This window comes from Seriola aureovittata, chromosome 1 (assembly GCF_021018895.1).
Source record: "Seriola aureovittata isolate HTS-2021-v1 ecotype China chromosome 1, ASM2101889v1, whole genome shotgun sequence".
Classification (NCBI taxonomy): domain Eukaryota; kingdom Metazoa; phylum Chordata; class Actinopteri; order Carangiformes; family Carangidae; genus Seriola; species Seriola aureovittata.
In genome coordinates this window covers 6,855,939-6,871,074 of record NC_079364.1, presented here as the reverse complement: position 1 = coordinate 6,871,074, position 15,136 = coordinate 6,855,939, and the positions used below count along the sequence as shown (strand labels likewise).

General features: G+C 36.2%; 1 protein-coding gene across 1 annotated transcript; it reads right to left on the bottom strand.

Annotated features, from left to right (window-relative positions):
• Positions 1-6,706: 6,706 nt before the first annotated feature.
• On the bottom strand, positions 6,707-15,136 carry leo1 (LEO1 homolog, Paf1/RNA polymerase II complex component). Its single transcript, XM_056373952.1, has 14 exons — positions 15,043-15,136; positions 13,796-13,944; positions 12,880-13,169; positions 11,920-12,128; positions 11,524-11,628; positions 11,320-11,414; positions 10,947-11,095; positions 10,589-10,673; positions 10,369-10,463; positions 10,137-10,271; positions 8,982-9,117; positions 7,577-7,769; positions 7,368-7,465; positions 6,707-7,034 (listed from the first exon to the last, which is right to left on the bottom strand). The coding sequence occupies exons 1-14, from the start codon at positions 15,098-15,100 to the stop codon at positions 6,921-6,923; spliced, it is 1,911 nt and encodes a 636-aa protein (XP_056229927.1). The 5' UTR covers positions 15,101-15,136; the 3' UTR covers positions 6,707-6,920.

Below are 15,136 nucleotides of genomic sequence, written 5' to 3'. Positions count from 1 at the left end.
AAGGCATAAAAAGTCATAAAAACGACATAGTATAGTAAGGCATGAAAAGGCATAAAAATGTCATAGTATCGTAAGGCATAAAAACTCATTAAAACGTCATAGTATAGTAAGGCATAAAAATGTCACAGTATTGTAAGGCATAAAAAGTCATAAAAACGAAACAGTATAGTAAGGCATAAAAAGGCATAAAAACGGCATAAGAAGTCATAGTATAGTAACACATAAAAACATCATAGTATAGTAAGATATAAAAACGTCATAGTATAGTAAGGCATAAAAAGTCCTAAAAACGACATAGTATAGTAAGGCATAAAAAGTCATAAAAACATCATAGTATATTAAGACATAAAAAGTAAAAAAAACATCATAGTATAATAAGGCAAAAAAAGTCATAAAAACAACACAGTATAGTAAGGCATAAAAATGTCATAGTATAGTAAGGCATAAAAAGTCATAAAAACGTCATAGGATAGTAAGGCATAAAAATGTCATAGTATAGTAAGGCATAAAAAGTCATAAAAACGACATAGTATAGTAAGGCATAAAAATTCATTAAAACGTCCTAGTATAGTAAGACATAAAAACGTCATAGTATAGTAAGGCATAAAAAGTCATAAAAACGACACAGTATAGTAAGACATAAAAACATCATAGTATAGTAAGATATAAAAAGTCATAAAAATGTCATTGTATAGTAAGGCATAAAAAGTCATAAAAACGTCATAGTATAGTAAGGCAAAAAAAGTCATAAAAATGACACAGTATAGTAAGGCATAAAAATGACACGGTATAGAAAGTCATAAAAACAACATAGTATTGTAAGACATAAAAACTCATTATAATGTCATAGTACAGTAAGGCATAAAAATGTCATAGTATAGTAAGGCATAAAATCTAATTAAAACGTAATAGTATAGTAAGGCATAAAAATGTCACAGTATAGTAAGGCATAAAAAGTCATAAAAATGTCATTGTATAGTAAGGCATAAAAAGTCATAAAAACGTCATAGTATAGTAAGGCATAAAAAGTCATAAAAACAACATAGTATTGTAAGACATAAAAACTCGTTAAAATGTCATAGTATAGTAAGGCATAAAAATGTCATAGTATAGTAAGGCATAAAAACTCATTAAAACGTCATAGTATAGTAAGGCATAAAAATGTCACAGTATAGTAAGGCAAAAAAAGTCATAAAAACGACATCGTATAGTAAGGCATAAAAATTCATTAAAACGTCCTAGTATAGTAAGACATAAAAACGTCATAGTATAGTAAGGCATAAAAAGTCATAAAAACGACACAGTATAGTAAGGCAAAAAAAGTCTTAAGAACGACACAGTATAGTAAGGCATAAAAAGTCATAAAAACGACATAGTATAGTAAGATATAAAAATGTCATAGTATAGTAAGGCATAAAAAGTCATAAAAACATCATAGTATAGTAAGACATAAAAATGTCATAGTATAGTAAGGCATAAAAATGTCACAGTATAGTAAGGCATAAAAACTCCTTAAAAAGTCATTGTATAGTAAGGCATAAAAAGTCATAAAAACAACATAGTATTGTAAGACATAAAAACTCATTAAAATGTCATAGTATAGTAAGGCATAAAAATTTCACAGTATAGTAAGGCATAAAAAGTCATAAAAACGACATAGTATAGTAAGGCATAAAAATTTCACAGTATAGTAAGGCATAAAAAGTCATAAAAACGACATAGTATAGTAAGGCATAAAAAGTCATAAAAACGTCATAGTATAGTAAGACATAAAAACGTCATAGTATAGTAAGGCATAAAAAGTCAAAAAAACATCATAGTATAATAAGGCAAAAAAAGTCATAAAAACGACATAGTATAGTAAGCATAAAAAGTCATAGTATAGTAAGATATAAAAACGTCATAGTATAGTAAGGCATAAAAAGTCATAAAAACGTCATAGTATAGTAAGGCATAAAAAGGCATAAAAATGTCATAGTATCGTAAGGCATAAAAACTCATTAAAACGTCATAGTATAGAAAGGCATAAAAATGTCACAGTATTGTAAGGCATAAAACGTCATAAAAACGAAACAGTATAGTAAGGCATAAAAAGTCATAAAAACGTCATAGTATAGTAAGGCATAAAAAGGCATAAAAATGTCATAGTATCGTAAGGCATAAAAACTCCTTAAAACGTTATAGTATAGTAAGGCATAAAAATGTCACAGTATAGTAAGGCATAAAAAGTCATAAAAACGTCATAGTATAGTCAGGCATAAAAAGTCATAGTATAGTAAGGCAGAAAAACGGCATAAGAAGTCATAGTATAGTAAGGCATAAAAAGTCATAAAAACGACACAGTATAGTAAGGCATAAAAATTTATTAAGACGTCATAGTATAGTGAGACATAAAGACATCATAGTATATTAAGGCATAAAAAGTCATAAAAACATCATAGTACAGTAAGGTATAAAAAGTCATAGTATAGTAAGACATAAACACGTCATAGTATAGTAGGGCATAAAAAGTCATAAAAACGTCATAGTATAGTAAGGCTTAAAAATTCATAAAAATGTCATAGTATGGTAAGACATAAAAACATCATCGTATATTAAGGTATAAAAACTCATTAAAACATCATTTTAAAATAAGGCATAAAAAGTCATAAAAACGATACAGTATAGTAAGGCATAAATAGTCATAAAAACAACATCGTATAGTAAGACATAAAACCATCATAGAATAGTCAGGCATAAAAAGTCATAGTATAGTAAGGCATAAAAACGACATAAAAAGTCATAGTATAGTAAGGCCTAAAAATTCATAAAAACAACATAGTATAGTAAGACATAAAAACGACACAGTATAGTAAGGCATAAAAAGTCATGAAAACGTCATAGTATTGTATGATTTAAAAGTAATAAAAATATTGTTGTATAGTAAGGCATTAAAAGTCATAAAAATGACGTAGTATAGTAAGACATAAAAACATAATAGTATAATAAGGCAAAAAAAGTCATAAAAACGACACAGTATGGTAAGGCATAAAAATGTCATAGTATAGTAAAGCATAAAAAGTCATAGAAACGTCATAGTATAGTAAGGCATAAAAAGTCATAAAAACATCATAGTATCGTAAGGCATAAAAAGTAAAAAAAAACGTCATAGTATAGTAAGGCCTAAAAATTCATAAAAACAACATAGTATAGTAAGGCATAAAAACTCATTAAAACATCATAGTATAGTAAGACATAAAAACATCATAGTATAATAAGGCATAAAAAGTCATAGTATAGTAAGGCATAAAAACGTCATAGTATAGTAAGGCATAAAAACGGCATAAAAAGTCATAGTATAGTAAGGCATAAAAAGTCATAAAAACGACACAGTATAGTAAGGCCTAAAAATTCATAAAAACAACATAGTATAGTAAGACATAAAAACGACACAGTATAGTAAGGCATAAAAAGTCATGAAAACGTCATAGTATTGTATGATTTAAAAGTAATAAAAATATTGTTGTATAGTAAAGCATTAAAAGTCATAAAAATGACGTATTATAGTAAGACATAAAAACATCATAGTATAATAAGGCAAAAAAAGTCATAAAAACGACACAGTATGGTAAGGCATAAAAATGTCATAGTATAGTAAAGCATAAAAAGTCATAGAAACGTCATAGTATAGTAAGGCATAAAAAGTCATAAAAACATCATAGTATCGTAAGGCATAAAAAGTAAAAAAAAACGACACAGTATAGTTAGGCATAAAAACTCATAAAAACGTCATAGTATAGTAAGGCAAAAAAATTAATTAAGACATCATAGTATAGTAAGACATAAAAACATCATAGTATAGTAAGCCATAAAAAGTCATAAAAACGACATAGTATAGTAAGACATAAAAACGTCATAGTATAGTAAGGCATAAAATGTCATAAAAATGTCATAATATAATAAGGCATAAAAAGTCATAAAAACAACATAGTATAGTAAGACATAAAAACATAATAGTAAAATAAGGCATAAAAACGACACAGTATAGTAAGGCATAAAAAGTCATAAAAACAACATAGTATAGTAAGATATAAAAACATCATAGTATAGTAAGGCATAAAAACATCATAGTACAGTAAGGTATAAAAAGACAAAAACTCATTAAAACGTCATATAATAGTAAGACATAAAAACTTCATAATGTAGTAAGGAATAAAAAGTCATAAAAACGACATAGTATAGTAAGGCATAAAAAGTCATAAAAACGTCATAGTACAGTAAGGCATAAAAAGTCATAAAAACGACATAATGTAGTAAGGCATAAAAAGTCATAAAAACGTCATAGTATAGTAAGGCATAAAAAGTCATAGAAATGACACAGTATAGTAAGGCATAAAAAGTCATAAAAACGACATAATGTAGTAAGGCATAAAAAGTCATAAAAACGTCATAGTATAGTAAGGCATAAAAAGTCATAAAAACAACATAGTATAGTAAGATATAAAAACATCATAGTACAGTAAGGTATAAAAAGTCATAGTATAGTAAGACATAAACACGTCATAGTATAGTAGGGCATAAAAAGTCATAAAAACGTCATGGTATAGTAAGGCTTAAAAATTCATAAAAATGTCATAGTATGGTAAGACATAAAAACATCATCGTATATTAAGGTATAAAAACTCATTAAAACATCATTTTAAAATAAGGCATAAAAAGTCATAAAAACGATACAGTATAGTAAGGCATAAATAGTCATAAAAACAACATCGTATAGTAAGACATAAAACCATCATAGAATAGTCAGGCATAAAAAGTCATAGTATAGTAAGGCATAAAAACGACATAGTATAGTAAGGCATAAAAACATCATAGTATAGTAAGGCATAAAAAGACATAAAAATGTCACAGTATAGTAAGGCATAAAAAGTCATAGTATAGTAAGGCATAAAAAGATATAAAAACGACATAGTATAGTAAGACATAAAAACGTCATAGTAAAGTAAGGCATGAAAACTCATTAAAATGTCATAGTATATCATGCCATTAAAAGGCATAAAAACATAATTTTATAGTAAGGCATTAAAAGCCATAAAAACGATATAGTATAGTAAGGCATAACAACGTCTTAAAATTATATCAAGGACTTATTAACCCCATATGTGCCTAGACATCTACTTAGATCAGCGGAGAGAGCGCTGCTGGTTAGACCAAGGACTCAGCTGGTAACAAAAGGTGACCGGGCCTTTGCCACTAGGGTCCCCAAGCTGTGTAACAGTCTCTCCACTGAGATCAGAAATCTACATTTTTAGTGTCTTTTAAAACTCTTCTTAAAACATTTTTTCATCAGAAAACTTTTATGAATGTTTGATATGTTGTGTTTCATTCAATCAATATCTTCATGTAACTTACCTCTGTTTAATGATGTGTTTTTTTCCCCTTGTTTTTAATTGCTGTTTTAATTCTGCTTTTTGTTTTTTGTAAAGCACTTTGTAACTAAATAAAGTTAATTATTATTATATCATAACCTAATGTCCATGTTTTTGGATTGCAAGAGGAAGGAAAAGTACATCATGCATGTACAGGGAGAACATCCAAACTCCACACAGAAAGCCCCCAGGTCTGGGTTTTGAACTCAAAACCTTTTCAGTGTGAGGCAACAGGTCACTGCACCGCTGTGCTTCTCCATCATGAAGTCATAGTATAGCAAGACATAAAAACATCATAGTATAGTAAGGTATAAAAATGTCATAGTATAGTAAGGCTTAAAAATCATAAAAACGTCATAATATAGTAAGGTGTAAGAAGTCATAAAGATGACATGAAGCATGAAAAGTGTAAGGCATGCATTACTATACCATGTATAGTAACGCAGAAAAAAAAGTCACAGTAAAGTGTAAAAATGTAATATTATACAGTTACCCATCATGGCTTCCCTTTCAGCCCCTTATTATTTGCCCTAGCAATTGTACCATTATCCATTGCACTTAAACCGCTTTGGAGGGGTGACAGGGTTGTTGTGTCCCTACCACTTTTGAGAACAAACCTTCATGAAAATAATATAGGTAAATTAAAAAAATTCTGACCTATTATTGAACTTACTGAGAATGAAAACCCCCAAAAACTGCGAAACTATAAAGATACTGTCAAAACACCATTGATTGAAGTAACACGTGTTGAACAATTCATCATGAAGCAGCATTTTCATGTTGTGGCTGTTTGGCAGAGGTGCGGTAATGGGGTGGGGATGAGTTGGAACCAATTTTCCCTTTCCTCTGGGCTGGCAGACAGGTTGAGGAGGATCTCCTCTCACAGTACTACAGCTTCTTTGTCTCAATTCCCCAACTCCCTAATCTCTTTCCCCTCCTGTCAGGTGGGTTTAGTTGCTTCTTTCAGCACCATTGGAGATTTGTCCCCTAACCAGTCTCTCCAGTTCTTTCCTGGAGGGCATTTTTTTCATCCATATGAACTGCATGAACTTCAAAGCTAAACTGGCGCCCTGGTAAAGCACTTGTTTATGATGTGTTTTGTTATGTGAAAGAGTGAATGGCATACTTTGCTTTTCTATGCCATTTACCTAATTTAATCTTTACTTGACCTACAGCATTTATACAATTAACCTCCTTTTTGTTTGAAAACTGGACTAAACAGCATGTTTCATAACATCACAACAGTGTGATTCATCAGCGTGAATCACACTGTTAAAAAAGATAAAGGGAGCCTTGGGAAGCTTTGGTTACATAAGACAACTATTTCTTTATTTCTCACCTCTGCTGTACACAACATAAACAGGCAAACACAATCAGACACACAAACACACTCACCCACACACAGGTTTTAAGAAAATATACAAAACAAAATATGGCTGTTTATATGCCATGTGGGCTGAGCACTGATAATACAGTGGCATGATAAAAAAAAAAGAAAAAAAAAAGAGTGAATTATTCGTCATCCTCCTCTTCCTCCTCTTCGTCGCTGATGACATATTTCTTGGCCTTCTTGGTGGCCATTTCCTCATCGTCCTCTGCCTTTCTCTTGCCTGATCCCTCGCCCTCCTGTGCAGCAAAAACAGAGGATGAGAGAGATGAGTCGGTGATATGAGGTGTCAGCCATGCAAACAGCAGCAGACGTTCTGTACAGCTTGTCTGTACTTTCTGTTCGTCACGTTAGAAAATTAGTAGCTACACTTTTCTTTTTTGAAAACGTCATAACTTTTTTTTTTTGCAGAACTGGTCAGTGCAGAAATGAATGCATGTTCTTCAGAGGGACTGGTATGTCCTGTCCTGTTTAGTTCATGTGAGGGTACTGTGCAAAATGTTGGCTTTTTCACCTCCACAGTGTCCTGCCTCATACTGCCCCCTGTTTGCCCAGCAGGACGATGCACCTACCTCATCACTGTCTAGCTTCTTGGCCTTCATCAACCTCTGGGCTTTATCATCATCAGAGCCTTCATCACTATCTGATGAGTAGATCCTCGCTCGCTCCTCTGGATTGGGGGCAGAAAAGGGGGATGTTCGTTAGACCTCAGTAACTTGAGAGACAATTAAAAAAAAAACAGGAAGTGACTGCGGTGAATATAATATCTGTTCGTCCTCACCTCTCAGGCCTCCTCCTCCCTTGTATTTGCTTTTGATGGCTGCCAGGCTTATCGCCTCCTCGCCCTCCTCCTCATCATCGTAGCGGTCAGGCTCCAGGTAGCTGCTGCTCAGGCCTCTCTGGTGCTGCTTCTCCCTCATCCTCCTCTGCTGGGACTCTCTACGGATAGAAGCTCGGAGCCGCTCCTCCTCTTTCTGCCAAGAGAGACACACCGGTGGCAATTATTTTAAGTTTTCATTATTATTTAAATTTTCATGTTTTGTTTCTGGCTGGTAATTTAAAATCTTTTTAGTTATACTGATAAAAACTTCACTGTGGTTCTTCTGTGATAGATGTGGCTAACAGGGGAATCATAGATTGCATTCATTTCCCTTAATGTAATAGGTTTGGCATTATCATTTTATTTCTTTAATTGAATACATTTTTTTCAGAAGCCTCTAGGATTCATTTTTGACAGACAATTTCACACCCAAGAATCTATAATTTATTGCGTCTTTACTGAACGTACCAATTAAACATTAACAGTGCTGGTGGGAAACATAATTTTACCCTTGAACTGACTAACATTGAACCTTCTTTGGCACCAATAACCTCAAGCTTCAAGTAGCTGCTGATCAGACCTGCACAATGTTCAGGAGGAATTTTATTTTGTTTCTCAGCTGCGTCAACATTATTATTTTTTTTTTTTTTTTAATCAACATCCCCTGCCTGTCAAGACTGGCTGCTGATCTGCTAGTGCTAGTTTGCCAAAACCATTTCTAGGCATCCCTCATCTGAACAAGCTGTACTTTTGAAGAAAAAAAGCTGCTTTGTTGACTGTATCCAACTGTAATTAAGACCTTCGTTGAAAAACAAACAAAAAACAACAAATTGCTCAACCTTCTGTTGTAGCTCGCTGCCAGTATAAATGCAACTGGGAAGAGCGACTGCAAATAATGGGAAAAGGGGAAAGCCACGTGTAGCTGTAATTATTAAGAACCTGCAGATTCAATATTAACACATATTAACACTATAATTATAAAACATTCATATCTGAAATAACTGAGTGTAAGACAAAGTGGGCAAGTGAGAGATTTTCAACAAATACTGGGACACTGCCTCAGGTGAGTGCTGAGCACAGTCTATAACTATAAATGATGCTATCAACAGTGTTTATTTGGGTTGACAGTAGATACACAACCACCCCCCGCCTACCCCTGACTTGCTGACACCATTTCCATTTCACTGACCACTGTGTGACCTCATTATGTAAGTGCATCAGGTTATGTCTTTATGTAACCGGACTTGATGCTTGTCAACAAATGGCCCCATGCAACATGTTTTGGTCCCCGTGGTAACAGGAGCATTCTCACACGGGGCTGAGGAAAGACAAACACATCAGCACAGATGGACAGAATGTGCGTTACCTTGATCATCTCGTTGCGATGCGACTCGGGATCCCGCCCGGCCATCGGAAGGATTCTGATCTTCTGTGTCTTAGAGCAGCGGTCAGCCAGGGACAGAGTCATCTTCCTGTGGGTGGCACTGTCTGTCGAGTGGGGCCTGGAAATACAGAGGAAAACACACCATCAATGTCAGATTTAAAATGACTTTGCACATCTCCCCCCTTACATAACTGTTTGTTTGTGGGGAAACTTCACAGGGCAGCTTTGGTTCACATTTTGGTGCCAAAGCAGTTTCAGTGGAATCAACATTTTATTCTGTTTCTGCTGGCACATTTTCTGTGACATTATGAGATATTTTTTGCAGCATATTTGTGAAAAAAAGTCATAATTGAACCTACAGCTAATTTATGAATCTGTCCTGAGACCACTAGAAGAAGCATATAGTAGCATGAAAGTGTTGCAGTGAATGAAGATGAAGATTGCTTTCAAATCAATTTGTCTCATATTTTAAAAGTCTCTTCTGTTATTGGAAAACTAAACCGTCAATAACAGAAAAACTAAGCCTCAACTCTGGTCTCGGTCTTCCATAAATGTTTTTGTTCCATTAATGAAGCTGCATAAAGCTCCATTGTCAAAAAAAAAAAAAAAACAGAAAAAAAAGATAGAAAGAAACAATACTGTGTCTTAACCATTTTAACCCTGAACAGCTTCAGCCTTAATCCCAATAAAACTCTGCTGTGATGATAATACTGAATCCGAAAAAATGGTAATGTCCTGTCTGGGAGCGTAGAGGGCTATTGTGCATTAAAGCAGCTTTGGCCAGTGTCCTACTAGTCCCATGTGGTCTGAGAAGACAGAACATCCAGGTGGACTTTGGGGCGCTAAGAGGCTTATGCACTTCTTATTGGGAGAAACCTGGGCAGCTTGCACAAGGTGATCCAGGGACTTACTGCACAGAGTACATTTCTGAATGGAGCCTGAATGAAAGGTGCTATTGTTGTTGTTTGGAATTAGAGGCAGCCATGGGCTTATTTAGTACATGTACGGCTGTCAGAGATCCAGACAGATGAGGGGATTTCCTTAGTAACTCATAGTTCTTGCCTCAGGTGAAAGTGTGTGTCTCTGGTATTAACAGCAGCCTATCAACAACACAACACTGCCACGTTCCTCTGTTACCTGAATGTAAGTTTGGTTTTGAACACAGCCTGTCCCTGCAGTCCAGTGCCCTGTCGGATGAACAGGTGGTTGTGGTCTCCCTGGAGTGGAGCTTTGTAAACATCAAACACTTCGTTCCCCAGGTGGAGGGACATGCTGTGGCAAGAACAGGAAATTTAAAAGCTTGGAAAGTACAGAACACGTCATGTTCACAGTACACCGACCTCAGCATGCAGCTTGACAAAATACACACCTGCCATCAGACCATTTGACAATCCGTGCATTGCTCTCTCGTGCTTCGTTTCCCTCCTCGTCTCTCTTGGCCCTCCACCGAATTGTATTCTCAACCTGCAAGAGACAAAGAAAAATTTAAATCTGTCACTTTCAAATGTACTGACAAGCATCAAATAGATTTATTTTTAGAAACTGACAACTACAAACTAATTCACATATAGTGATATAGTGATATAGACCTTCAGTTTAAGCCTGGTCCGTCCCTCTTCATCCAGCATTTCTTCATCCTCAAATTCATCCTCATAGTACTGAGGGTCAAAGGGTCTATAAAGGCAGATTCAATTAAAAACAAAATAAATACACCTTTAAATTGAACTGAGGTTTTTTTTAGTCATCAACACATTTAGCTGAACATTACAAAGAAAACTGGAAAATTTGCCTTTTGCATTTCTCTTCTCAATGTCTATTGAACTGAAAATATGCCTTCCCATCTTCTTTTGTTGTCTTTTTGTTTACCTATTCCGTACATTTTAAAAGGACTTCAGAGCTCATCGAGTGTGTTTACAGTGTGTTTATAGACAGTGCCAATGTTCTGACCTGGGCTCCACAGACAGGAAGTTGGGCAGCTTGACAAAATAAAGGTCAGATCCCAAGTCTGTGCTGACTTTTGGGATCTCTACTTCAATACGAGTTTCAGGCGCAGGCTCCTCTTCTGCCTGTTCCCCCTCCATCCCATCCTCCGTATCCTGGGCGCACACACACACACACACACACACACACACAGAACATTTCAAAAAACACTGTATGATCCAACGACCCATGATAATAGGGATCAGCTCAGAGAGGCTTAATGAGAAGCTCCGAGAAAAGGAGATTTGGGAACTCTTATAAAAAAGACTCTGCACAATTAAAGGGGCTTGATGATCAGCGCAGAAAACAGACAGAGAGTGAGAAGACAGAAGACAGATACCAGGGGCTGTCCTGGAGTCAGAGGCTTCTCTGCATCGCTGTCTGAAGAGATGTCGTCAGCCTCTCCAAACAGGTCGTCTGCTGCAGTCTTCTTTACTGTGGAACAGTGTGGAAGAGGGAATGCTCAGGAGGGAACTGTAGACGCTGTCATGAACCAACATGCTGTTTGCAGTAAAAATATTTCTTTGCTAAAACAGTTTCTTACCCTTCTTTGTTCCAATATCACTGTCTGAATCTGAGTCAGAGGCGGCTTTTGCTTTGGTCTTCTGTCTGATGAAATCATCTTCACTGTCACTGCCCTTTATAGACTCTGAAAAATAAAAATCACCATTTCCACATGAGCACATGGTATAAACTAAGAGTTACAGGACACATGAATAAATACAGTAAAGGATTATTAACACGAGTGGAGGAGAAAAATGAATCTCATACTAATCTCAGAGTTCTGCAATTAACCTCAGAGCTCAGGATAAAATTTTCACATATGACCTTAATCCTCTTCCACAAAATCTAATGTGTCAAGATTAACATAGGAGGCTGGTTCATGATCCAGTTCATGTACAATACTTCTTCTATCTTTAACACCAGATGCTGAGAGTACCTGACTTCCTGTTCCTTGGGCCTTCGTCATCAGAGTTCTCTCTTTCTTCATCGGAGTAGTGACGTTTCTCCTCCTCATCCTCTGACTGGTCGCTCTTAGCCCCTCCTCCCCATTTCTCATCATCTGATTGGTTCTCCCTGCCAGAAGCTTCTCCGTCAGAGTGAGGCGTGCCTGGCCCCGACTGTGGAGTCCCAGGATCGCTGTGCACGCTGGTGTAAGACAAACACGTTGGAAATCCGGTTATCCAACATAAAGTGTGTTATAATTATATACTAACAGGTTAGGTTGTTGCTTTGTTTTATGTCCTCCAAGATGAAGAAACCTGGGCTGATTGGTGATCAGATCATCTATTGAAAATTGAAGAAACAATCGCCAATCTGTCTGCTGATGTTAAAGAACTAATTTATTACAGAAAATAAAATCTATAATCTGCTCCCTACTGTGTATTTACAGGAGGATATTTACAGCACAAGTGGCATTTAAAGCAACCCATTTGTGTATCTGTGTTCATGTTAATACATACATACATATGTATGTATGTATGTATTAACATGAACACAGGCACTGTCATTTATTTTGGGTCAACTCACCATACACCATCAGAGCATCACATTTGTATTAATCTATGAGTAAAACTAGTCCCCAGCAAATCCGCTATCTACCCCAATGCTAAATGAGCAATTTTAAAACTGCAGTGCCCAGCTCTATTATGATATTTTTTTTAGACTTTTGAAAAGGTGACACCATAAATCTGTGACCTGTTTTAAAGATCTACAGTATATATATATATATATATTGCTGCAAATACTTTTCTTACTTTATCATTTTAGATAACACAACAGAAGCACATCACGTACAATGTAAAATAACATATTTGTCTGGTTTTACAAAACAAGTCTCTTTAAATCTCTAAATCAGCACAGACATCCCGAGCGCTCTGGCATTATGTGTGTGTTGTACCTTCTGTCTGAACGGACACTGCCTCTCTCAGAGTGAGGGCTCCCAGCTCCAGACATCCCGCTGCCAGCTGGGCTTCCTCCATCTGAACGGTGGCCCCCATCCTCGTCATCCTCGTCCTCATCTCGATGGCCGCGCTCCGAGCCGCTGTGCTGCTCCGCATCAGAGTGATCGTTGTCCCCCTGGTCTGAGTGCATGCTGGCGTCTGACTGATTCCCTGACCGTTCAGACTGGTTGTCGCTGCCGCTGTGTTGACTGTGCTGCTCGTCCTCACTGTCGTCTCCAAACAGCTCCTGTTAGGTAGAAGGAAAGGTGAGATGATGTACAGATCGTCATCATTACAGCTCACTGTCCACCCCTACCTCTCTCAAGACACACAAACAGTAAAACTTATTTTGGATGCAGATGCTGTTAAGTATATTATGAAATTTCAGTGTTTCTGTTGTTTAACCCATTTAAAATTGGCCTACATACTTTTTTATGTTTCCCCTAATTATTCTGCAATCCATGCTGCATGTTATGAGATTTCTGAACAGACATTTCACTGTTTACACACTCTACAGTGTCAAACCTAGGTTCAAAATTGTCCTTTGTTCTCAATAACAATGACGTTTTATTCATGTAAGCCAATGTTTTTGATGAGATCATTTCCTCTTGGTGTGATAATAAACAGCGTCTAATGTAGCTGCCTTCTTGCTGTTATTACTCCTCTCATTGAGGGAGTGCTACTACATAACTAACATGTTGTTTGACTGTGGACTAAATAACAACTGTGATAGAATTTACATGATTAATTTAATGATAGATGAAGTGACTTTTGGGCAGGGTGGAGGCCAGCGAGCAGAACATGTCTGACTGTGGTCTACTCTAAATCCAGACTGTTTGTGCTGAGTGTCATCAGTCAAACCCAGACACATACCTTATTTATACTGGGTTTTCCAGCCTCCTGGCCTTCCTCTTCATCATCATCATCTCGTTCCCTCTCACTGTCGCTGCCACTGCCTGAGGCGTTGCTGGCAGATCGAGGTCTCTCCTGCTCTGAGTCTGAACCGGAGCCGGAGCCAGACTCTGAAAGTCAAAAAAGCTTCATCATTTGATAGCAGGGGGATATCATGGTTGCTAAGTGGCAAAGCACATTACAGTTTTTTCATAATTGCTCTTGCAAAGTTGATTGCCAATCATTATCCTTAAAACGTTGCATGACCCACGCTATTCCCCTAAGAGTATAGAAAGATTTCACTCCTTTCAAACAGAGTAAGTCTTTACAATTAAAATAGATCACATTGCATTTGTAATGACTTATATTTCCAGAGATCCATTTATCCACATGATCATTGCCACACAAAATATTCCAGTCAACTGTCTGATACTTTCAAACTTTAATAAGAGAAAATATCACATAAAGTCATGTGACCATACAGAGAGCAGGATATGAATTATCACTGGGTCTGTTGTCCTGTCCTGGACACCAGTGCAAAATACAAGCAAAAATAGTAAACATTCAGTTAAAATAATCCTTTCTGACACTGTCACTCAAAACTGAGCATTATCATCTCTGTAAAGGTAAAATCTATGGCTGAGCTGTTGTATTGCATTGCATTAAAAAATTTTTTACAGATAACATAATTAAGCAACTGAAACTGGTGTTTATATGCCCACAGGATCTGGTAGTAGTTGTAGATGGCTGCAGAGAAGACGTGCCTTATTCACTGGGTTGATTAAATGTGCTGTTGAGGGTTAGTGGAATAGAGATGAAATAGATAAATTCAGTGAACCCTCTGACGCCGACAAGATTAAGCGGGGGAAAAAAAATGTCATGTTGTTGTCATCAGTGTTGCACCGGTGAAATGAAATGACTATATTGTCGACTTCCAGCTTCTAGTTACTTCAATCAAAACACACACAAATAGTTTTTCTCGTTTCATCGACAGGCAGTTTTAATTAAAAAAATATCCAGGATAGAACAAAAACTCGTTTCCTTCAAGGATAACGTGTTAAAACAAAACATCCTGAAGTTAACGTTTACCGATTTCATGCTCTTAACGTCCAGGTTTCACTTTCACCGATTACTCTTTTTCCCTCAAAGCTACTTTGTGTCTTTTTGTGACGAAAAACACGACGCCCCCAGTAAGCTAACTTCACAAACCGGCTGAAAAGCATCGTTACCTCGCTGGTCATTGTCGCTGTCCCCATCACTCCCGAACAATTCATCCATGTCCGCCATTTCTTCCGAACTGTGCAACAGTAAAATGTGACCCAC